The following is a 24,051-nucleotide window of genomic DNA, read 5'->3' on the forward strand; positions in this document are numbered from 1 at the left end:
AAAAAACAAAACAAAACAAACAGAGGCAGGAGAATCACTTGAACCTGGGAGGCAGAGGTTGCAGTGAGCCAAGATTGTGCCACTGCACTCCAGCTTGGGTGACAGAGTAAGACTGTCTCAAAAAACAACAACAAACAAAAACAAAAACTAATAGTGTATTCTCATTCTTTAGGAATATTTAAAGATCTATATTAAGCATAGGTTCTTAATGAAGCATTTCTTGTATATGAAGGAACTTGAATTTCAATTATGAAGTCATGAGGAAAGTAAGTCCAACAAAGTGTCACGGCATTTTTTATTTTGTTTTATTGAAATAGCAGGTCAAAATTTGGTTGAATTTGACTCTGGCCACACTTCTGAAGAGATGAATTTTTAACTTATATTTAACTTATATTTCATGTGTTTGAATAAACACATTTATCCAACTATAGAATCCAATGAAAGATTATATTTCACATAGTTCTTCCATTTTTCAAAAGCACTCGTTCAGATCGTTTTTCTCATTCTTGAATGTCTGCATTCAAAGAAATAACAAGCTGGGGGCATGGTGGCGTACACCTGTAGTCCCAGCTACTCAGAAAGGTAAGGCAGGAGGATCACTTGAGCCCAGGAGTTCGAGGCTTTGGTGAGCTATAATCATGCCTGTGAATACCCACTGCACTCCAGCCCGGGAAACATAGCAAGACCTCATCTCTAAAAAATAAGATAAACAAAGGAATAACAAAATGTAGAAGAGCACTGAGCTGTATTCCCTGTCCTCCAGAAAAGGAGCACTGAGCTGTATTCCCTGTCCTCCAGAAAAGGAGGACCCACAGTAAAGGGTAAAATTAAGAAAAAGTAATAAGCCTGTTATTTACGTTCTGTAGAGTGAAAAGTTGTGTTTAGTGAAAGAGCCATCCTGTGGTGTGCGTGTTCAATTATACACCAAATCCCCAACACTTCCAGATGGTAATAGCCACCAACTCCCTTGTTCTCATTATGTATTAAAAGGCTTAATATAAAATTAGATTGTGCCATTTGGTATGCTTTCTAGTATTAATACATTTTAATCAAGGACTGTGATATCATGACTAGAAGCTTGGAATCTACAGCCCCATTCAACCAACCTCATCGTCTAGGAAGGGGAGAGGGATTGGAGAATAAGTTCATAATTGATCATACCTACAAGATGAGGCTTCTATCAAAACCCCTGAACTTTCCGGTTGGTAAACACGTGGGTGTCCGGAGGGTGGTGTGCCAGGAGAGGGCACAGAAGCTCCTAGCACCTTCCCCCTTACCTTGCCCTATGCATCACTTCCATCTGGCTGTTCATCTGTAGCCCTTGCAATATCTTTTATAATAAATGGATAAATGTAAGTAAAGTGTTCCCCTGAGTTCTATGAGCTGCCCTAGCAAATTATGGAACCCAAGGAGAGGGACAGTGGGAACCCCAATTTGCAACCAGCCGGTCAGAAGCACAGGTCACAACCTGGGAATCGCAATTGGCAATTGTCACTAACACAAAGGCAGAGCAAGCAAAGAAAGGGAATAAAGCATATAAAAGGTTCTCAACGTGGAGAGCTTTCAAAAAATATACTTCCTGGGATCCATCTCAGACTAGTCCTACTGGAATTTATGAGATTAAAATACTGACACTAAAATTTTTTCAAGAGATTCCCAGCTGATTCCTGTAAGCATCCAGGGGTGAGGGCCACTGGTATAAACACAAAGGTTAAAAGAGGAGAGAGGAGGCAAAAAGACCATCAGAAAGTGTTATTTGTGATTACCAAGTTCTATATTAAAGCCTCACATTTTCCATTTAAACTACACTCTTAAACATAGTACCCTCTACTGGTCAGGAAGGGTATCTATTATTCCTAGGTTTAAGGTACAGAAGAAATCTCCGACTTCCTTAATTGAAGAGAATATATGTAGAAGCAATTAAGTGAATATTATTTCTACATTTTCTTATTAAGTGTAAAGTGGGCTGGAGAACGCTGTATTAGCAAAGACGATTCTAAACTTAATCTCAATAGTCAAGAGCAAGATACCTATTTTAAAAATGTGTAACGGGCCAGGTGCAGTGGCTTATGCCTGTAATCCCAGCACTTTGGGGAGGCCAAGGCAGGAGGATCACTAGAGGCCAGGAGTTCAAGACCAGTCTGGGCAATATATAGCGAGACTCCGTCTCTATAAAAAAATAAAAAATTGGCCAGGTGTGGAGATGCACCCCTGTACTCCCAGCTACTTGCGAGGCTGAGGTAGGAGGATTGCTTGAGCCTGGGAGGTCTCAGCTGCAATGAACCACGATCTTGCCACCGTACTCCAGCCTGGGTGACAGTGAGACCTTGTCTCAAAAAAAAATTTTTTTAAGCGTACTTGACTTTTCTCAAGGTTTGTCAACTTTAGCAACTACTGACATTTTGAACCAAATGATCTTGGTTGCAGAGTGCAAACTGTATGTAGATGGTTTTAGAATGTTCATAAGTTTTTTAAAGACATAGAATGCTACTGTACAAATATAAATTGTGAGTTTAAATTCATTTCCCTTTAGTGTTTTCAACTAGTTACAAGACCATAAATTGATGCTGATGTTCCGTGCATTGTAGGATCTTTAGTTGTATTCCTGGCTTCTACCCACTAGATGCCAGTAGCAGCCCACCCCCAAAGTTGTAACTCTAAGAAGTCTCTAGACCTTGCCAAATGTTTCAAATCAGTAATTTATCTAAGATGTTCCTAAGAAATGGATAATCAAAATACACTTTTAACTGTAAAAGATGACCTATTCACTAATGTTCTAAAAATATAAATTTTTATGTACCAACTTCATAAATACCTTATAGTATCTTGGAATATATAAATTAAAAACAAGAAAAAATGAGTTTTACTTTTCTTTAACAGTGTTGCTTGGCAATATATTAATTACATATTAAGTCTATGAAGTAAAAGTTTAACCTACATCTACTGGTTGCTTTGATTTTTCACTTAAAGACCAGACCAAAATCAACCTTGGAACTTCTACTTTTCAACCTGAAAGAATCAAAGAATAACTATAATCCTAAAATAGCACTGATATAGTAAATATTATTCTTATGAGTGTTAATGGATGATACTGATATATCTCATATTGTACTCAATTTGAGAGTTGCCACTGAAATCAATTAAAAATGTTTATTCTGAAAGATGCTACTATAAAGTTTACAGACTCAAATACTTATAATGCTTATTCAAAACTAAATTTACAAAAAACTTAGAAACAGGCTGAATTGAAACCTGTAGACCATTTTATAATATTCATGAGCAACAACTTTTTTAAAGACAAAGGCTATTGTTTTAATATAAATTAAGAGCTTTAACATGATCTCCCTTTAGTGCTTTTAATTGTCACATGGCTGTAAACCAAAGACCTCCCCCCAGATTTTAAATGATCACCGATACTACTTGAGCAGAAATTCTCAGGTGTCAGTACTTTTAATGTTGTGTACATCAAATTACAGTACAAAGATGACTATAAACAAGATGCAGCCCTCAGTTTCCATGAACAGCACACTACTACAGTAAACCGAGTTTATATTCCACCATCAAGTGTGGCTCTCCCATGACTTCACTTTGTGATGGATCTGAAAACAAACAAAAACAAACATTTTAAAAGACTCTCAAAAAAGAGATAAATTCAATGATTCTGCTTACATGAGAATCCAGAAGAGTCAAAACTAACCTAAAGTTATAGAAAACAAACCAGTGATTGCCTGGGGCTGGGGTGGGGTGACTGACTGAAAAGGGACCAAGAGAACTTTGTGAGGCAATGAAAACATTCTACTCCTCTATTTAGGAGACCCAGCTCCATGTTAATTAAAACTCACAGAACTGTACACTTAAAAATAGGTGTACTCTATTTGTATGTCAATAATATCTCAAAATAGTGGATTTAAAAAGAAAAAAATAGATTGACAAAAGTTTTCTTTTTTCGAAGTTCTTAAGTTTTCTAGTGGCTTCCCACATGACAGGAAACAGTCTCGTAGTTCACAAAAATGTTTTATCTGTATTGTCTTCTGACCTGTTGTATACACACAAACGTAAGAATTCTTAAGAAAGAAAACCTTTAAAAATCATCACTTTTGTGTTTACAGATGAGTCAGACAAAAGCCTTATTTTAACTGTGATTATACACCTAAAAGAACTTTTAAAATTAATACCAAGCGTAAGTTTCCTAAAGACAGAGCCTTTTTCTTTGTCCTCTACTCAACATAGGACTAGAAACAGAATAAAAACCTAATGAACTAAATCGTAAAATCACTTTGTAAGAATGAATAACCCTACACGTAATAATGATGGCTACCAAGAGGAACAGTTCAGTAAAACCAATGTGGATGTTTCCTCACTGGACCTCCTAAGAGACTAGAGATTAATAAATTGCTGTGTATATAAAAGGCACTCAAAACCTCAACTTAAAAAAATATATATTTTTTGACTACATATGTATTTGTAGAAAGACACGTAGAACAGTCTGGAAGGACAGACTAAACCAAACTAAAACAGCCGGTAATTAGGGAACGAGAAAAATGGGACTGAGGGCCACTACAGCAAATCTGAGTTTCAATGGTAATATTTCAAATTTCTGCACAAAGAATATACTCATTTATGTAACTAAACTTTCCTCCACACCCTGCTTTTTAAAGCTTCTTTAATAAAATGCATTTATTAAATAAATCACTGGCACCAAAAGACAGCATATCATGTAAGCAAGGCACTGGTGGAGACAGGTTTTGCATCTGTTGTACCACAAGCTCGCCATGAGACTCTGAGTGAGGACCGAGCCTCTGTGAGCTTCCATTTACTCATCTTCCAGTTAGGGGATTAGAGTACATGAAAGTCCCCTTCCAGCATTAAGAAAAAGTCTATTTTTTATTTTACTAGTGTCCTTATACGTCCTTCTTAATCTTGTAAAATGTACAGAATTAACTTGCCTAAGTACTTCACTGATAAGCAGGCAAAAAAGTCATCATCTCCAATACCGTCACAGTCTTTACACAGTATTTAGATTAACAAGCTACTCTCTGATTATAGACTTAACACTGTGTTTTGTGTCAAAGGTGATAAGAATGTGGTCAACATGACCCTTAACTATGGATCAAGCCCCCTATCAGGTACTGGGAACACGACAGTTAACAAGAAAAAATCTCTAGCTCTCCTGACACGTATATTTAAGTTGGACAAATAATAAATAAGAAAAATATCAGATAAGTGTTATGCAAAGAATTAATATAAGGCAGGGTGACAGAGCGGGGATTACTTTAGATTAGGTAGTTGATATGGTTTGGATGTTTGTCCCCTCCAAATCTCATGTTGAAATGTGATTCCTGGCCGGGTGCGGTGGCTCACGCCTGTAATCCCAGCACTTTGGAAGGCCGAGGCGGGCAGATCACGAGGTCAGGAGATCGAGACCATCCTGGCTAACACATCTCTAGTAACACTCATCTCTAGTAAAAATACAAAAAATTAGCCGGGCGTGGTGGCGGGCGCCTGTAGTCCCAGCTACTCGGGAGGCTGAGGCAAGAGAATGGTGTGAACCCGGGAGGCGGAGCTTGCAGTGAGCAGAGATCGTGCCACTGCACTCCAGCCTGGGCGACGGAGCAAAAAAAAAACAAAAAAGACATGTGATTCCCAATGTTGAAGGTGGGCCCTGGAGAGAGGTAACTGGATCATGGAGTTGAGTACTTCATGAATGGTTTTGCACCACCCCCCTGGATAAGTGAGTTCTTGTTCTGAATTCACACAAGTTCTGGTTGTTTAAAGCTGTGTGGCAGCCCCCTCACTCTCTTGCTCCCTCTCGCCATATAATTCACTGGCTCCCCCTTTGTCTTCTGCCACGACTGTAAGCTTCCTGAGGCCCTTACCAGAAGCAGATACCAGCACTACGCTTCCTGTACAGCCTGAAGAACCATAAGCCAAAATAAATTTTCTTTATAAATTACCCAGCTTCAGGTATTTCTTTATAGCAATGCAAGAACAGACTAACAGTAGTTAACAGAGGACTCTCTGAGTAATATTTAGGTTGGGATCTGAAAAATGAGGGTAAACTATTTGAAGCAGAAAGGAACAGCTAATTCAGGTCCCTAAGGTGAAGCCCTAAGTTATCCGCATATTATGCAATAACAGTTCCCACAAGAAAAAACTACCCCAAATACAGTGGTCTCATTGTGATAAAAATCACCAACCTGGCCGGGCGTGATGGCTCACGCCTATAATCCCAGCACTTTGGGAGGCTGAGGCGGGTGGACTACTGGAGGTCAGCAGTTTGAGACCAGCTTGGCCAAGATGGTGAAACCCTGACTCTACTAAAATACAAAATTAGGCAGGCGTGGTCGTAGGCACCTGTAATCCCAGCTACCTGGGAGGCTGAGGCAGGACAATCACTTGAACCCAGGAGGTGGAGGTTGCAGTAAGCCGAGATCGCGCCACTGCACTCCAGCCTGGGTGACAGAGCGAGACTCGTCTCCAAAATAAAAAAAAAAAATCATCTACCTAAACAGGTGATTTTTCCTAATAGCTACCTTAGAGAGACACAAGGAATGAATTTTAAAAGATGCCCACAAGATAGCAAGTGGCTTATTTTTTATTTTTTGAGATAGGGTCTCACTCTGTCGCACAGGCTGGAGTACACTGGTGTGATCCCTGCTCACTGTGGCCTCAAATTCCTGGGCTCAAGTGATCCTCCTGCCTCCGCCTCCTGAGTACCTGGGACTACAGCTGCACACCACTATGCCCAATTAATTTTTTAAAAAAAATTTGTAGAGACAGGGTCTCACCTTACCCAGGCTGGTCTCAAACTCCTCGGCTAAACTGATCCTCCCACCTCTGCCTCCCAGAGTGCTGGGATTATGGATGTGAGCCACCACACAGGGCCAGCTAGTGACCTTTTTAAACATATAATTCCATCACATTACATCCTTACTTAAAACTGCTCAATGGCCTTTTTTTGCATTCTGAAGAAATTCTAAACTTCTTTCCATGGTGTGTAGGCCCTGGTTCATCTGTTCCTTGCTGACCTTTTTGATCTCAAACTTATTCTACTCTCTACTTTGCTCAAAACATGCCAGCCATATGGGCCTTCTTAAAGTTCTGTTATGTATGCTGGGAGACAGTTCTCTATTGGTCTCTTCATTCTGCAAGCTGGGAGCAGAGACACTAAACTGCCTTTGTTCTAGGCTATCTTTCCAAAGCCGTTTCAGCCTCATAAGACAAAGAAGCACAGGACAGGCATGTTTACTGCCAGTTATAATGCTGAGGTGGCCTGAACATGGAGTTCCTCTCCTCTAACATAACACACTCAATGTACAAGGCTTCACCTTACCCTCTTCTTAGCTGCCCCATAGGAAGTGGGGCTAAGGGAACCAAAAGAAATGCTGATACTCTGGCTATGCTATTGCTATGAGTAAGAAACTGTCCTTTAGGAGTCTCTCGTCTCCTGCCAGCATCCATGAATTCATGGCAGGCTAACAAGTTAGCTTCAAAGTAGAGTAAGATCTCAAACTGTTCAGAGTTCTTCAGCTGTTCTCAGGTTACAGACCCTGAACCATACTGATCTCTTCTGTCTGAAATATTCTCCCTCTACTTCTAGGTCAATGATTTCATGTTTCTTTCAAGAATCCACTTCTGTGTTGTATTCCCAGAGATATGTGCCCTCCAACCCAAAAACATCCTTTTCATTCCTAGAATTATCAAATTGTATATTTGTGTTTATCTCCCCCATTTGAAAGCACAGATATTTGTTTTGTTCACAGCTGTATATTCGGAGCCTAGCCCAGTGCCTGACACATAATATTTGACTGACTAGATCAATGCTCCTAAGTCCCTCTCCCTTTCTTTAAACAGAATTACAGAAGCAGATTTTTAAATGAATGCTTTTGTAACTAAAGACCTGAACTATCACCTTAGTAGTTTTAAATAAGGTCTAAGTTCAATGTAAAAGCTTAAGAATCCCAGCTTTTCCTGCATCCAAAATGCGCCCTCAGGGAAGATTCTCAAAGGAGGCTCACTAGACTTCTGTTATGTCCACAGCATTTCCTTACCGGACATCAGCAGCCAAGCAAAACTAATAAAACTTAATCCTGTTGGATATTTTTGTTTCTCCTGCACTGCTGGGGCATAACGAGCAGAGGCAGCATTGGACAGGATTGTATTTGTTTATCTTCCTCAGGACCAGAAAAAATAGAGGATGCTGCATATATTGTTCTTACTTAAATTCATTTACAATTATTCAGGGAATTTTATTAAAAATAACAGATTCGGCCAGGTGCAGTGACTCACACCTGTAATCCCAGAACTTTGAGAGGCCGAGGCGGGCAGATCACAAGGTCAGGAGTTCAAGACCAGCCTGGCCAACATGGTGAAACCCCATCTCTACTAAAAATACAAAAATTAGCCAGGTATGGTGATGGGCGCCTGTAATCCTAGCTACTTGGGAGGCTGAGGCAGGAGAATTGCTTGAACTCGGGAGGCGGAGGGTGCAGTGAGCCGAGATCGCGCCACTGCACTCCAGCCCGGGTAACAGCACAAGATACCATCTCGAAAAAAAAAAAAAAAAAAAAGACGGATTCCTCTTTCCTATTTATCACCTGTAGAAGTACAAAAATTACTTTTTTGGGGAGCTACTTTTTAAAGAAAAATTTATCTTCCAGTTGTTTAAAATGCTAGTCATAAAAACCCCAAAATCAAACTAAACAAACAAAAACAACCCCAGTCACATCCCAACAATGTGAATTCTGAAATAATTATCATTGTTTAATCACCCTGGGAATATCAGACTGACATATTACACTTGGAGCTCAGGACATGAAGTGAATAACCACCATTACTAGACTGAAATGACTATATACTCTTAGAATTTCATAAATGATTTTCACTTTTTTTCTCAATTTTTATATTTTTAGCAGAGACAGGGTTTCACCATGTTGGCCAGGCTGGTCTCAAACACCTGACCTTAGGTGATCTGCCCATCCTGGGCTCCCAAAGTGCTGGGATTACGCGTGAGCCACCACACCCAGCCAATCTTCACTTTTAAAAACAGTTAAAGAACAGTTACTACCATTAAATTTTATCTTAATGCAATGAATAAACACAAGTGAACCCCATCAGCTGTAAGTTCCATGAGGACAAGAATTTTGCCTATTCTTTTTGCAGCTGTTTGCTTTTTAAATTACAAGGGCTCCATAAAAAGGTGCTGAATGACACTTACCATTAAGAATATCCTCAAATCCAATAGTCTCATCATTACCCCTCAAAACATCCAGTGAAAGATTTGAGCTTGAAAGAAATGGAAGACGCTGAACCTTTGGGGAAAAGTATGAAGGGACAAGGTTAGAAAAAATTCAGGGGAAAATGACAGAATATATAGTCTAATTTCATGTTCTTTATTCTTTGTTTGAAAATTCGCAAAACCAAATACAAGATCAATTTAACAAGTGGAAAAAAACACTAGTTCATATTTTAGACACAAACTAAGTTGTAAAGACACTGAAATTATACTTTTCATTAACACTTAATAATCCTACCTGGTGTGCGTGTATTTCGAGGCTTTGCTTCTGCTCAGGAAAACTACGGCACATACCATGTGATGAAATGCAAAATCCCAGAGCTTAACATCACGCCTCATTCCTGATACATGTAGGATGATCAAATTCCTGAAGAAAGTCCAACTCAATAGGTTGCCTAGGCTGGTCTCAAACTCCTGGGCTCTAGTGATCCTCCCACTAAAACTGGGATTACAGGTCCATGTCACCAAGCCCAGCTAATGCAGATAATTTTAGATATTGCCAGAGACTATCAAAATAGGTGGTCTTTGACTAAATGATAGTAGTATTTTAAAAATAATCACACCGTTAGAATCTAAGAGGGCAGTTTCTCACATTTCCTCCCCCACAACAAAATGTATCCAGACTAAATATATTATTTTCAATTACTAATGTTCTTTAGAGATATTTAAAATCTTTACAGTGTGGAAAAATTTCTCTAGATTGTCAAACCCAAAAAAAAAAAAAAAAAAAAAAGGAAGTGGGAGGAAGGGGAAGAAACAAAAATAGGAACCTGTAAATTAAACTAGACAGCAAGGGGTCTGGTAGTTAGATCAGAGTACAGTCCTAAGAATGCATCAAAAGCAGGGAGGAGCAGGCAGCTGTTATACATCTTGACGACCCAAAACTGCAAAAGTATAGAGAAAAAAAAAAAGAGAATTCTGGGCAAAGATATTTGGATCAAATAGTATTAAAAACTTAAATCCAGAATTTGAGCAATCTGTAGTTGAAATCTCAATAAGAGGAGAATAAAAAGGGAAGCTAACAATTTTGTGCCAAACATGTGATTTCATTTAATCTTCAGAATAATCCTGTGCTACTCCTACTGTTCTCCTTATTTCACATAAAATTTAAAAATCTGAGGTTCAGAAAGTTCTCCAACTTACTCAAGTTCTTAAGACTAGTAGATGGCTAAGCCAAGATTCAACTCTAGGTTACTCAAAACCATGCTTTTTAAGAGCTTTATCTTTGGAAAACAAGTAGCTTCCAGAATGACTTAGCCAAATACAATTGATGGCATTAGTAGAATTTATCTTATTATTATTTTTTTTGGAGATGGAGTTTTGCTCTTGTCACCCAGGCTGGAGTGCAATGGTGTGATTTTGGCTCACTGCAACCTCTGTCTCCTGGGTTCAAGCAATTCTCCTGCTTCATCCTCCCGAGTACCTGGGATTACAGGCATGTGCCACCAGGCCCAGCTAATTTTTGTATTTTTAGTAGAGACGGGGTTTCACCATGTTGGCCAGGCTGGTCTCGAACTCCTGACTTCAGGTGATCCATCTGCCTCGGCCTCCCAAAGTACTGGGATTACAGGCATGAGCCACCCCCCTCGGCCAATAGAAATTTATTGAAAAAGACAAATTAGCTAGGTCAGAGAAAGGAATCTGCACCAGTAGGAGAAATGTGTGCAAATACCTGACAGTGAAAGAACCTAATGAATTAGGAAACTGCAAGTTGTTTAAGAGGACAAGAAGTGTGGTGGGAAGCAAGGAGCCAATTCATGGACAGAGCCACACTAAGTGTTGGGTTTTATTTTTATTTTGAGGGTAAAGTGAGGGGAATGACATAATCAAATCTGTGTTTTACAAAGATTATTCTTTTTTTTTTTTTTTTTTGAGACGGAGTCTCGCTCTGTCGCCCAGGCTGGAGTGCAGTGGGGCGATCTCGGCTCACTGCAAGCTCCGCCTCCCGGGTTCACGCCATTCTCCTGCCTTAGCCTCTCCGAGTAGTTGGGACTACAGGCGCCCGCCACCACGCCCAGCTAATTTTTTTTGTATTTTTAGTAGAGACGGGGTTTCACCGTGGTCTCGATCTCCTGACCTCGTGATCTGCCCGCCTCGGCCTCCCGAAGTGCTGGGATTACAAGCGTGAGCCACCGCGACTGGCCTACAAAGATTATTCTGATTAGAGTGTTAACAAGGATTGGAGGGGCAGCAGGGATGAGTGTTGCAGTAATCCAGATGAAGTCTGGCAGGGGCAAGGACCAACATAGTAGCAATGGTGGGGACAGCAAGTAATAAACTGAATGAATGATTTGGGGGAGCAGGGGAAGAGGTTAGGATGGGTGCTAGGTGACATAACCAAGGCTAATTATCCAATTTCTGCCTTAGGCAGAAACCTATTCATATGGGATAAGGAGTATGTGGGGGATTATGAGTTACTCTGTACTTGTCCATGTAAAACTGGAGGTGCCTGTGGGACTTCCAATTGGAAAAGCCTATAGGTTTATAGCTCATGAGAATTGTAACTTGGGGGTCATCAACATATTTTATTTTTTGAGACGGAGTCTCATTCTGTCACCTAGGCTAGAGTGTAGTGGCACAATCTCGGCTCACTGCAACCTCCCACTCCCGGGCTCAAATGATCCTCCCACTTCAGCCTCCTGAGTAGCTGGGACTATAGGTGTGTACCACCACAGCTGGCACATTTGTTCTATTTTTTTTTTGTAGAGATGGGGTCTTGCCATGTTGCCCAGGCTGGTCTTGAACACCTGAGCTTGAGCAATCCACCCGCCTTGGCCTCCCAAAGTGCTGGGATTACAGGTGTGAGGCACCACGTCCAGTTGGAATCATCAACATATAAGTGATAACTAAAGCAACAAGCAGGAAACAGGGTGAGGAAAGGACTAGAGATGGGGCACTAACAAAACTGGCATTTTAGGAAACAGGCAAAACAAATGGAACCCACACACAGACACCTGAGAATAAGGATTCAGAAAGGAGGACATCAGGAAAGTGTGGTGTTCTAAAAGCCAAGGAGGTGGGATGATAGCTTGAGGCCACGAGTTTAAGACCAGCCTAGGCAACATAGCAAGAGCCTGTTTCTACAAATAATAATTTTTAAAACTAGCCAGGTGAGGTAGCATGTGACTGTAGTCCCTGCTACTCAGGAGACTGAGGCAAGAGGATTGCTTAAGCCCAGGAGTTTGAGGATGCAATGAGCTATGATCACACCACTGCACTCCAGCCAGGATGACAGAATGAGACCCTGTATCAAAAAAATAAATACAAAGTAAGAAAATAAAAGCCAAGGGAAAAAGGAAGAAGCCATTATTAGCGTCAAATACTACAGGGAGATGAAGTAAAGTGAAGGTAAAAATGTCCACGTTGTTCAGGAGCAGTGTCATTGGTGTCATGGGAGACAGAAACAGTGGGTTAAATAAATAGGAGGGAAAGGAGTATAGAAAGCAAATGTAGACAACTTTTCAAGAAGCAAAAGCACACTCAATGAGAGATAAGTTACTATAAAGGAATTTGAAATTGATGCAATTTTTTTTTGTTTTAAAAGACAACAGCGGTTCAAACACTACTGCTGAGACAGAGCAAGCAGAGAGAGGTTAAAGATTACCAGCTTGAGAAGGCATCATTGATAAAGGGATTTTCCTGAAGTAATGTAACAGGATAGAATCCAAAGCACAGGTAGGAGGGCAGTTCTTACATAATTGGAAGGACATTTTCCAAGTACTTATTCCTTAGCAACAGGTATATCCAACTATATACAAATTGTATACTTGACACCTCCACTTGGATATTCTTAGAGGGATCCAAATTCAATGTAATACATTAAAAAAAAAAAAAACCCAGAAAAACATGAAAGCAGATGCAGGTAAGTTTTCAGAAGACACTGAGCCTATAAATTTGAAGTTTTCCATTTAATGGCTTCTTTTTTCCCTCTATGAAGTAGAAATCAAGGTCATATCCTAAAAAGGGGGAGGGAAGTAGAATAGGTTGTAAGGTAGATAAGGTATAAATAGCTGTTATGAAAACAGAAGAGTCCTCATGAATGATATCGACACATATGCAACAGAGATCCATCAACCCACCTGCTGCACTGCCTTGAATTCCATCTGTAATTTTAGTGGAGCAAATAGACCCTGAATGTTTCTCAGTGTGGAAAAATTCATTTTATCTTGGTTAAGCTGGAACTACAAAAGACAATGTAATTTTAAACATTACACTCAATACTCTGCTTTCAAAACAGTTAGCAGTGGCATATATATAACACAATAGTTAGATGAAGAATTTTAATATCCATACCTGTAATAAAAACTAAGTATTTTTACTAATTTTTTCTGAAAAATTTTAGACCACATATGTCTATATTTCATTTAGCATGCAGGTGTACTTTTACCAGTGTAAAATTACTACCAAAATTCCAAATTTATAAAAGTAATAAATTAAGGAATGTGTCTATTTCAAAAGTAGACTTACAAGACATAATCCTATTTTAGCGCTTTTGATTAAAAGTACTGCAAAACTAGCAAAGGTGTAATTTGAGATCCAGAAAATGTCACATGCACTGACAAAAACAGTTAATTTCTAAGTATGAAGGCATATATTTAAAAGGATTCAGCAAAAGAAATAATCCGAGCACTAAATCACCCTGTTAATTAAACTATAATGTTTAAACTCCACTTATTTTTGGTACTTGCCTCAGGGGAAAAACAAACATCTCTCAAAAGTTTATTCAATTTGTATTGGGTACTAATCAGCAATTTTTCCTGGATCATATTTTTACTAAGTACTGATATTACATTTAGGGAACTCTGACCATAACTTAATGTATTTCAGGCAAAATGAATCGACTTGACTCATGGATTCTAAAACAGTTTCCAAAACTGGCTCCTAAAGATAGTGAATGTAATATGCAAACAGACTGTTACAAAGATTTGTCTGAGCTAAGGTGATTATAATGAGGTAAAGTCATTTCTTGTCATTATTTTTTATACACTACTCTCTTGATAACATTGTCTTTAGTAATCAAAAAGGTCATTTTGATCAAAAATCTATTGAGAGATTAGTACCTACTTGGGATATGACTATGAAGTTTCAAAGTAAGGTGACTAACCAAATGCTTTTTAATTACTTTAGCTTTACACAGCAAATTTTGACAGATGGTCCTTAGGGAAAACCTGCAGTATTTTATTATGGGTATATGATCTGAAGTTCTAAGTGAAGGGTTTGCTTTAAATATTGGCCTATTCTCATGATAATACAATTTTATTTTAAGAGACGGGTCTTGCTATGTGGCTGGAGTGCAGTGGCTATTCACAGGCACGATCATAGAGCACTACAGCCTCGAATTACCAGGCTCAAGCAATCCTCTGCCTCAGCCTCCCACGCTGCTGGGACTACAGGCACACCCCACCACACCCAGCAGTAAATGTAATTTTATGTATAAAAATTCAATTTATGTAAATTTTGATGAATACAACCATCTTGTAATGTGATATTAATACTGTAATGATCAATCAACATGTAAGTTAGCAACCGTGTGCAAAATTAGGCTCTGTGGCAACATACAACAAAACTCAACAGTCTACCTTGGAGATTATAATCCAGTTTGGAAGACATTATGTATGTATCTCAACCCTCCGCACTACCCATTTCTTGGGCCAGATAATTCTTCACTGTGGCGGGCTGTCCTGTGTACTGTAGGATGTTCGGCAGCATCCCTGGCCTCTACCCCATAGATGCCAGTATTACATCCCCCCACCCCCCACTGCACCATTTGTGACAACCTAAAATGTCCTCAGACTTTGCCAACTGTTCCCTCGTAGGGGGCAGGAGGATGATCCTCCCCTAGTTGAGAACCACTGGTACAAATGATGATGGCCATCTTCCATCACTATCACCACTGAAGCTCCCAATAATGCAGAGCTACGAGAGGCCAGCAATATGCCAAGGATGGGCTATTACTAACTCCAGATGAGAAGACTAAGGCTTAAAGAAAATTAAGCGATATGCCCCAAGTTTACTTAGCAAAGTGGGGTGCCCACATAATTCAACTACACAATCCATGCTGAAGGATTTATAATAGACAGTAAGAGTCACATAAAGAGTGAGCCTGCCATTAGCTGGCTAAATGATTAAAGAGATGCAGTAGATGTAAGTCTCAAAAAGATCTCTGACGTTTTTAGATTCTTCACAGTTCCAGCCAGTCTCATTCAGATTTGTCAGTTTCTCTTAATATGTATTGCTTAGAACTAAATCAATACTCCAAATCTAATAGCCAGACTAATACACAGGAAAATAATATAATCGCCCTTGATTTGAGCCCTATCTTATTAACAAAGCCCAAGACTGCATTAACCTTTCTTTTTAGTAACTAACGTAATCTGCTGGCTTATAGTGAGTATAGTCAATTAAAACAGTCAAGTTTTACACAGCAAGTCACTTTACCCTGCCCAAAGGTGTAGAATTCATTTTTTGAATCCAAACGCAGAACTTCACACTCACCTCTATAAATGTTTTCCTTAAATTTTGGTCTAGGCTTTGGTCTATTTTATCATCATGATATAGTTCAATTATTCACCAGAATGAACTATCCTTCTCAACATTTTTTCCAAAAACCTAATATACATTCTTTCTTTGGTTGCCCCCAAGTCCTTGAAAAATACTTATCCTTCCTATGTGTCCACCTGACTACCTAAGTTGTAGACAGCCCTATCAAAATATTCCCTCCAAATTGACTATTCCCTAATCACTGTTCTCTGGGTACAGTTATCAACCTCATATACTTTACCCTACACTACTTTCACTTGGTTAATAATCCACCATATAATCCTCAATCTTATCCCTTGTCAGATAATTTGATCCCTTGACTGACCCATTTGGCAATTTAGTAAAAGAGTGAACTAAAATTAATTTGCTGAGTTCATTCAGATGCTGATGATCACTGCTTACTTTATTAAAAGCTCACAGCTCACTCAATAGTCCGCTTAAGAAACGGTTTCAGGGATCAACGTTACCACAGACAATCTTATTTTTTAGTTAGATCCTTTATACAAAAAAGTGGAATATGTATCCATCTACGAGCAATTTTCATTCCTCCCATTAGTTCTCAAAGATGATCAACTGTGCTTTTATAATCATACTCACATACTTGTAAGTATACTCTGGGCTGTCAACTTCTGCACCTGAAACCTGAACTCACTTAAATCGATGAGGAACTTTTTTATTTTTCTCATCTAATTTGAACTTCAATTTCATAATTACATTGTTTGTTCTACTCTTTTTTATAGGCAGATCTATCCTCTTGTTAGAAAGCGAAACAAACAAACAACAAAAACAAAATACAGATCAGTTTTCTGTTACCTAACAACTGCATCATCTTCCCCAAGTAGTCAGAAACCTTTTTCTTCTTCCTCTAAATGTTTATTTAAGAATCCTTTAAGTTGTGTTTTGGACATGTATACATGCTATCCTCTCTGTAGGAGTAAACTTTCTGGTCTGAAACTGTTCAAAGGTCCCTCCTCTTCTATAAAGCCTTCCAAAAAAGCCGTAAGCACAGGTGGCTGTCACATCCTTGGTCTTCTCTAGCACTTTATGAAGCCTTCTCCTATCCACTGCTTGTCTTCCTCATTAAATTTTAAGTTATTTAAGGATGGGGATTATGTCATATTCATCGAAGTACCTACTGTGCCTAGTGGCTGTGTCCTACAGTAACTCGGAGATGCAGGACTTAAGAAAGAGGTCAAAACTGGAGATATGAACTTGGAAGTCAACAGCAAAAATGGCAGGAAAAAATATAAAAGGAACAGCATTATCGAAAGAGAAAATTCCTATGAGAGGAATGGAGAAGTGGATCACCCTTTGGAGACATACATAAAAAAGGCAGGGAAGGATGCGTAGAAAGGGAGCTTTAGAGGAGCAGTATAATTTTTAAGTCTATCCTACAAGGGGTTTGAAAATAACGCCTCATATTCTGCATGGGCAAATCCTCAGTACCAAAACTGTTTTCATAAAATGAAACCAATATTAGTAAAAGTATTTATCTATAAGAAGATAAAAATAAGGACACAATAATATACTTACATTTTTTTCTGATAATTCAAGAGGATGACTAGGCAAAAGTTCATTTTTCACACAAGAAAAACTGAAAGGATATTTAAAAAAAAAACAACATTTAGAGGAGATTAAATATCACTCAATACCCAGAGCTCAAAATCATATCTATAAAGGGATAGCACGAGAGAGTTTTTTGGGGTGAGAAAACTGTTCTGGATCTTGATTGTGGTGACAGTCACAGGAATTGATACATGCGCTAAAAATTCACAGACCCATACACCAAAAGGAAAAAAAAAAGTGTATATAATAATTTAAGAATGTATCCACTATAGACATTGGTGGTCAAGACTTCAATCACTAGGGAAAACTTGCCAAAATCTGGTGCTACATCTAGAAGAAATTTAATGAATGTATGTTTATTGCTATTACTCTGATGAGGTACTTCTTGCACTATATAAAATATCTAAGCCTATTCCCTTCAGGTCTAACACATTCAATATTTAATATATCTTTAATAAACATGTTGAACAACAGGTTTAGCATTTACTGAACACCTACTATGTATAAAGTATGTTAGGTAAGGCACAACTAGAACCAGGCCACTGGTCTTTATCACTCTAGCTATATAAAGATGACTACCTTATTATCCAAAGTAGGATTTTAAAGCTACAAAATACCTTAGAAACCCTGCAACAATTATTTATTGAATATTGCCTTTTTACAAAACATTATCCAAGAAGTGGGTTTTGAAAATGGTCCTGCCCCAGTCCAATCAGGAAGAAGAAGGAACATTTCATGTGGGGGGAAAAAAATCTTCAGACCTTAGTTACTGCCTAGCCAATCAACTTGATTATAAATATCAAATTATATCTCCAATTTCACAGGCTATATGCTGCATTTTTTTACTACAAAATTGAAAGTCTGTAATGAGGGATTATATTTGTACTCAGACACCAGCATCAGAATGCCATTCTATTATAATAAGAGTAAATTACAGCCAGACGCAGTGGCTCATGCCTTGTAATCCCAGCACTCTGGGAGGCCGAGGTAGACGGATCACTTGAGGTCAGGAGTTCAAGGCCAGACTGACCAACACAGAGAAACCCCATCTCTACCAAAAATACAAAATTAGCTGGGCATGGTGGCACATGCCTGTAATCCCAGCTACTCAGGAGGCTGAAGCAGGAGAATCGCTTGAACCCGGGAGGCGGAGGCTGCAGTGAGTGGAGATCGCGCCATTGCACTCCAGCCTGGGCAACAAGAGGAAAACGCCATCTCAAAACATAAATAAATAAATAAAAAATAAGAGTAAATACTTTAAAATTAGATGTAGAATTCAAAAATTCAAAACACAAAATGTTTATAGAGGGAAAGGTGTTATCCTTATTTTATTAAGCAGAAAAGTGACCTGCACAGAGTATGGTCTAGTACCAGAAACTGAGACCTAAACATACAGAAACAAAAAGGAAATCACAAACATGGCGTAACTGCACGCTAAAGCTAGAAAAGAAAAGAAATGGCAGCCAATACACACTGAGTGCTTCTAATGTCAGGTACTATTTAAAATATTTTTCAGGTATTGACTCATTTATTCCTCAAAATAAGATATAGACTATTATTAGGCCTATTTTATCCATAACAACACTGAGACATTAATTATGTGATTTGTCCAAAAGCACACATCTAGGAAATAGCAGAGCCACGATCCAAACCCAGGCCGACTGAATCCAGAGTTTAATCTCTCAACTGCTATGTTCTAGTGCCTCCCAAAGAAAAGCGAATTACTCTGACAGTTAAGACAAGAAGGCAAATGGCTAAGTTATCAGTAGCAAGAAAATAAATAAAAAGAATCCTACCAAATCATGCTAATGGGCACCACTGCCTAGGAGGATGCTCTACATCGGAACCTACTACTTTGATGAGACACCTCTTCCACTACAGAAAATATCTAAGCCTCTTCCCCTCTGCACCCCATGTAAGGTATATTACTTGCCGTCTGCCAACTAAATACACGTGTATAGCCTATCAAAATACTTAAAGAATATTGTGAAAATTCACAGAAACATAACAAAATCAAAGTCATAACTCCCCCATATACCCTTTCCGAAGAAGATCATGACTTTCAAAAGGTCCACTTGCTGAAAGTTCAGTAACTGGAATACTGTCCTTTAGCTCAGATCCAAGTCCTCTGGCATTCTACAACACAAATAAAAAACATTATTAAATAGAAAAAAAATTTAAACACACACCCAAACAGCTATGTCAAAAATATTGTTTAAGTAGGAGACAGAAAAATAAGAGCCCCTTAAAAAGTCCAGACTAGACAATTACAGCAAGCCTTAAACATTATGATATGATAGACACACACATGGTACAAAGAAAATACCAAATTTAAGAGTGGGAAGGATTCCTGAGGTGATCTCTGAATGCTGTCAGTTTGAAAGGCATTCCAGGAAAAAATAACATGAATAAAGGCATGAAAATATAAATGAACAAGCTTCAGGTAGTTTGAGATGACTGGCTAAATATGTTTCCAGTGAGGCAGAAGTAAAGGATGATGAAATACAAAAGTGAAACGTCTTACGTGCAAAGAAATGTGGGTTTTATTCCAAAACTGAAAGCCTCTGAAAGGTTATGGCATGACTGAATTTGTTTCCCCTGGAAAAACTGCTCCCTCAGCTTAGAATGTTTAACACAGAATAAAAAAGTTGAAGACAGCATCCTCGGGAATACTATTCCCTGAGGACAAGGAAGAACAACAAAGAAATGGGATTAACAGACAGGATGGATAAAGAAAAGTAGAGAAGCTGGGAAAAAAAGGGAATTTCAGAAAGCGTTTGGTTTCTATATGAAGATAGCACTACCTATAAAAACTATGTGTATCTAATCAGGATAGTATAAAACAAAACAAAAAAGACAGTGCATTTGGTATTGGTGTATTATTACCCTGCACTACTGTGAAATGCACAATCACCAGATATTTATTAGCCATCTACTATGTGTCAGGTACTCTGCTAGATACTGAAGATACATGTCTACCTCCCAGGGCTTCAGCTTATGAAAATATATTAAACAATCAAAGAAAACATGGTGTTACAACAGGCAAAGCACGAGATGCTAATTTTATTTATTTATTTATTTACTTTTTCAGATAGGGTCTTGCTCTGTCATTCAGGCTGGAATGCAGTCGAGCAATCACGGCTAACTGCAGCCTAGACTTCCCAAGTTCAGGCAATCCTCCTGCCTCAGCCTCTCAAATAGCTGGGACTACAGGTGTGTAACACCACGCCTGGCTAATTTTTTTATTTTTTGTGGAGATAAGGTCTCAACTATTCTGGCCAGGCTAGTCTCAAACTCCTGTGCTCCAGCGATCTTCCTGCTTCAGCACCCCACAAAGTGCTGGAATTACAGGTGTCAGCCAGCATGCGTGGCCCAAGACGCTAACTTTAAATCACTTGTTGCTCAAGTCCAATACCCCTGTGATTCTGCAGAAAAATGTAAAACAGCTACAGGTAGTTTTAGTACCAAATTTTATATTATTCTAGAAGAAAACATTCTGAGAAGTCAGCTTTTTAACTGATTTCTTAATACGTTTGTATATCTGATTTGGTCAGGTATTTTATCCTTTCCAGGGTTTCTTCACTATATCACTCTAGCCCAGCCTATCACACATGGATAACTTCAACAGCATTCTACTGGGTCTTGCTGCCTTTAGACTCACCCATTTTCCAGTTCTGTATATCAAGGTTTTCCTCAAGCACGAAACCTCCTCCAACAAAACTGCTATAAAATCTTTGTTGGTTCATCGATGTCTGAAGCCTGGACCTAAAGAATCTGCATAATAGGTTCCAACTCCCCTACATACAAGAAGTCATGGTGGACAAGGAAAAGAATCTGGACTCTAGTGTGGACTGTCACTAACCTATCTTGTGACTGCCAGCAAAGCACCAACCTCTCTGGCCTTGTTTACTCATCTGCACCAAGGAACTGAACTCCTACCAGGACTACAAATGCTCCTTGACTTATGATGGGGTTACTTCCTAATAAACCCATCTTAAATTGAAAATGTCAAAAGTCAAAAACACATTTAACACACCTAACCTACTAAACATCAGGCCTTAGCCTAGCGTACCTTAAATGTGCTCAGAGCACTTACACTAGCCTACAGTTGGCCAAAATCATCTAATACAAAGCCTACTTTATTAAAAAGTACCGGGTATCTCATGTAATTTATTGAATACTCTGCTGCAAGTGAAAAACAGAATGGCTGTATTGGTACTCAAATATGGCCTCTACTGACTGTGTATGGATTTCACACCATCATAAAGTTGAACCACCACAGGTTGGGGACCTTCAGCAGAGATGTGTGATTGTTGCTTTCCAAATGTATCTTCTATTACTTCCCTATATGAACATTCTCCTCCTTCTGGACTGCTTTATTGTAAAGTAACAGAAGGTTTCAATGCACAAAGAAAAGGTGAATTCTGACTTCTGGATTCTGTTATTGTCATTTTTCCCAATTTCCTTCTGTAAAATATCAGGATTAGTACTTACTGTTTCTAATAAAGGAAGGAGCTGAGAAAGGCAAATCTATGAAAACCTAACTACTAGTTATATTTGAGAGTGCCTAAAAAAACTTTTTAAATAACGATTAGCAGTATTTACCAAGAGAAACTTTCTAGATTTGGATGGATGGCCTACCAGCAGTACCGATATCAGAGTCTGTGGCAATGGTGACTCAGTATTCTTCTCAATACCACAACTTCTAAGTTAAAAAGAAAGAAAAAGTGGTGGGGAGGAGAGGGAGGGAGGAGATGTACTAACAATACTGACAAGCGGGGAATAGCAACTGTCAGATTTTTTCCCTTCTAACACCTAGCACACTACAAGCTCTCAAAAAAGTTTGTAGAGCAAAGCTGCGTTATACAAATGCGACCTATAGTTGTGGGTTGTTTACCAGGCAGTTACAAGGGCGGGGACTGGGAGAGATGACGAGTCTGAAGGCTCTGGGCTCTCAGAGGTTACCCCTCAAGGAAAGGGTCGGCAGCGCCACCCCACCCCCACAGAACGTTGCACTTTCGCGGCTGCCTTTTCCACTTCTGCGCCAAGTAAGGGAAGGTGGTCTGGGCCTTCTGGGGTCTAAGGGATGCAAGGGCGCAAACCGAGCTAAGAGGAGTAGGATGAAGCCGAAGCGCTGCTAGTGGGACCAGTGCCGGGCCCCGGCGACAGCCACGACCCACCCAAACCCCGTGACTCGACAGATTATGGCGCCCAAGGCCGGCCTTAGCCCCACGCTGCCGCCGCCGCCACCGGGGACTGGTTGGGAGGCGACTGCCTGTTTCTGCCGAGCCACGGTCCCGAGCCCGCGTGGAACTCCGGCCGCCCGGGTACCCACTCACCATCTTCCGCAGCTCTGCGAACAGCCTCTCTACCCCGTTACCGTCAGTCGACCCCGCCGCTCACTTCCGTTTCCGAGGGCTGCCCCCCCACATCCGCCGGAAGTGCGTCCGTCCGGGCGAGGAAGGAAGGAGGGCGCGGGACGCTGGAGGGAGCTGCGCGGGGCCGAGGCTCCCACGCTTGCAATCCCAAGGGACCGAGGGCCAAGGGCGCAGTAAGGGTGTGGGCTGGGAGGAGGGAGGGGTCGGGACGAGACGTGCCTGAGGGGAAGGAAGACACGGACTCCGGTTTATTAATAAACATCTACGGTTTGTACGGCGTTTAAAGACGTGCAGTGTGCTTTTTGTAGGTACATCGCTTTATGTAACACAAAACCTCTCTGAGTTAGCTATTACATTTCACAGAAGGATAAACGAGGCATAGGTGATTTGAGTGATTTGCTTGAGATCGCTCGGCTAATAAAGCAAAATTGGGACACAAGGCTTTTGTCATTTTTAAAAAACATAATATTGAAGGCCTGGTATGTTCCGAACGCTGTGCTGAGGCTAGGAATACAAAAAAGGACCAGGCTGGTGTGGCCTCTGGGCTAGAGGAGCAGGGGTACTCCGGGGGCTAGAGGGGAGAGAGGGGATGATAGTGACTACAAATTAAGTAAATGTGATCATGACCGACATATGTTGGGTTCTTTGAACTGCGTTATCAACACAGTTCTAAGTGCTTACATCCTTTATCTCCTTTAATCTTTCCAATAACCTTACGAGTACAATTTACAGGTGAAGAAACCGAGACATGAAGGGCTTAAATAAATATGCCTAAGGACATATTTATGAGTCTAGAATCCATGCTCATTACACGATTCTGTATTGTTCAAATATAATGTAATAAAACGGCCTTATAGTCTGCTGCCACAGGATGGAGACACCTTAGGGAATCTTTGGACTGACAGCTAAAGGATAAGAGCGAACTAGTTTGGGGTGGTAGGGTATTTAAAACAACATTACGTGCAGATCTGCTTGTGCAAAAACGGAACTGGAAAGAAGGCCTAAGTCTGGCTAAAGTTCAGAAAGTAAAGTGAAGAGTACTGTGAGATGAGGTTGTAAGTAGATGGAGGCAAGTGGTTTTTGTTGTTGTTTTTGTTTGTTTGTTTTAAATAATGATAGGGTTTAGCTATGTTGCCCAGGCCTGCATTGAACTCCTGGGCTCAAGCGATTCTCCTGCTGCAGCCTCCCGAGTAATTGGAATTACAGGCATGCATCATGGGACCTAGCTACAAGTTTTTTATGCAGCCTTTGTAGGCAAGATTAAGGATGAGG

The 24,051-nt window shown here is 39.8% G+C and overlaps 1 protein-coding gene across 1 annotated transcript; it reads right to left on the minus strand.

The window, feature by feature from the left end:
• Positions 1-3,136: 3,136 nt before the first annotated feature.
• On the minus strand, positions 3,137-22,925 carry POMP (proteasome maturation protein). Its single transcript, XM_003270222.3, has 6 exons — positions 22,741-22,925; positions 19,440-19,537; positions 17,369-17,429; positions 13,375-13,476; positions 9,218-9,311; positions 3,137-3,599 (listed from the first exon to the last, which is right to left on the minus strand). Exons 1-6 carry the CDS (start codon positions 22,741-22,743, stop codon positions 3,532-3,534), a joined length of 426 nt encoding a protein of 141 aa, XP_003270270.1. The 5' UTR covers positions 22,744-22,925; the 3' UTR covers positions 3,137-3,531.
• Positions 22,926-24,051: the final 1,126 nt, after the last annotated feature.

Source organism: Nomascus leucogenys, chromosome 9 (assembly GCF_006542625.1).
Source record: "Nomascus leucogenys isolate Asia chromosome 9, Asia_NLE_v1, whole genome shotgun sequence".
In the NCBI taxonomy this organism is placed as follows: Eukaryota; Metazoa; Chordata; class Mammalia; order Primates; family Hylobatidae; genus Nomascus; species Nomascus leucogenys.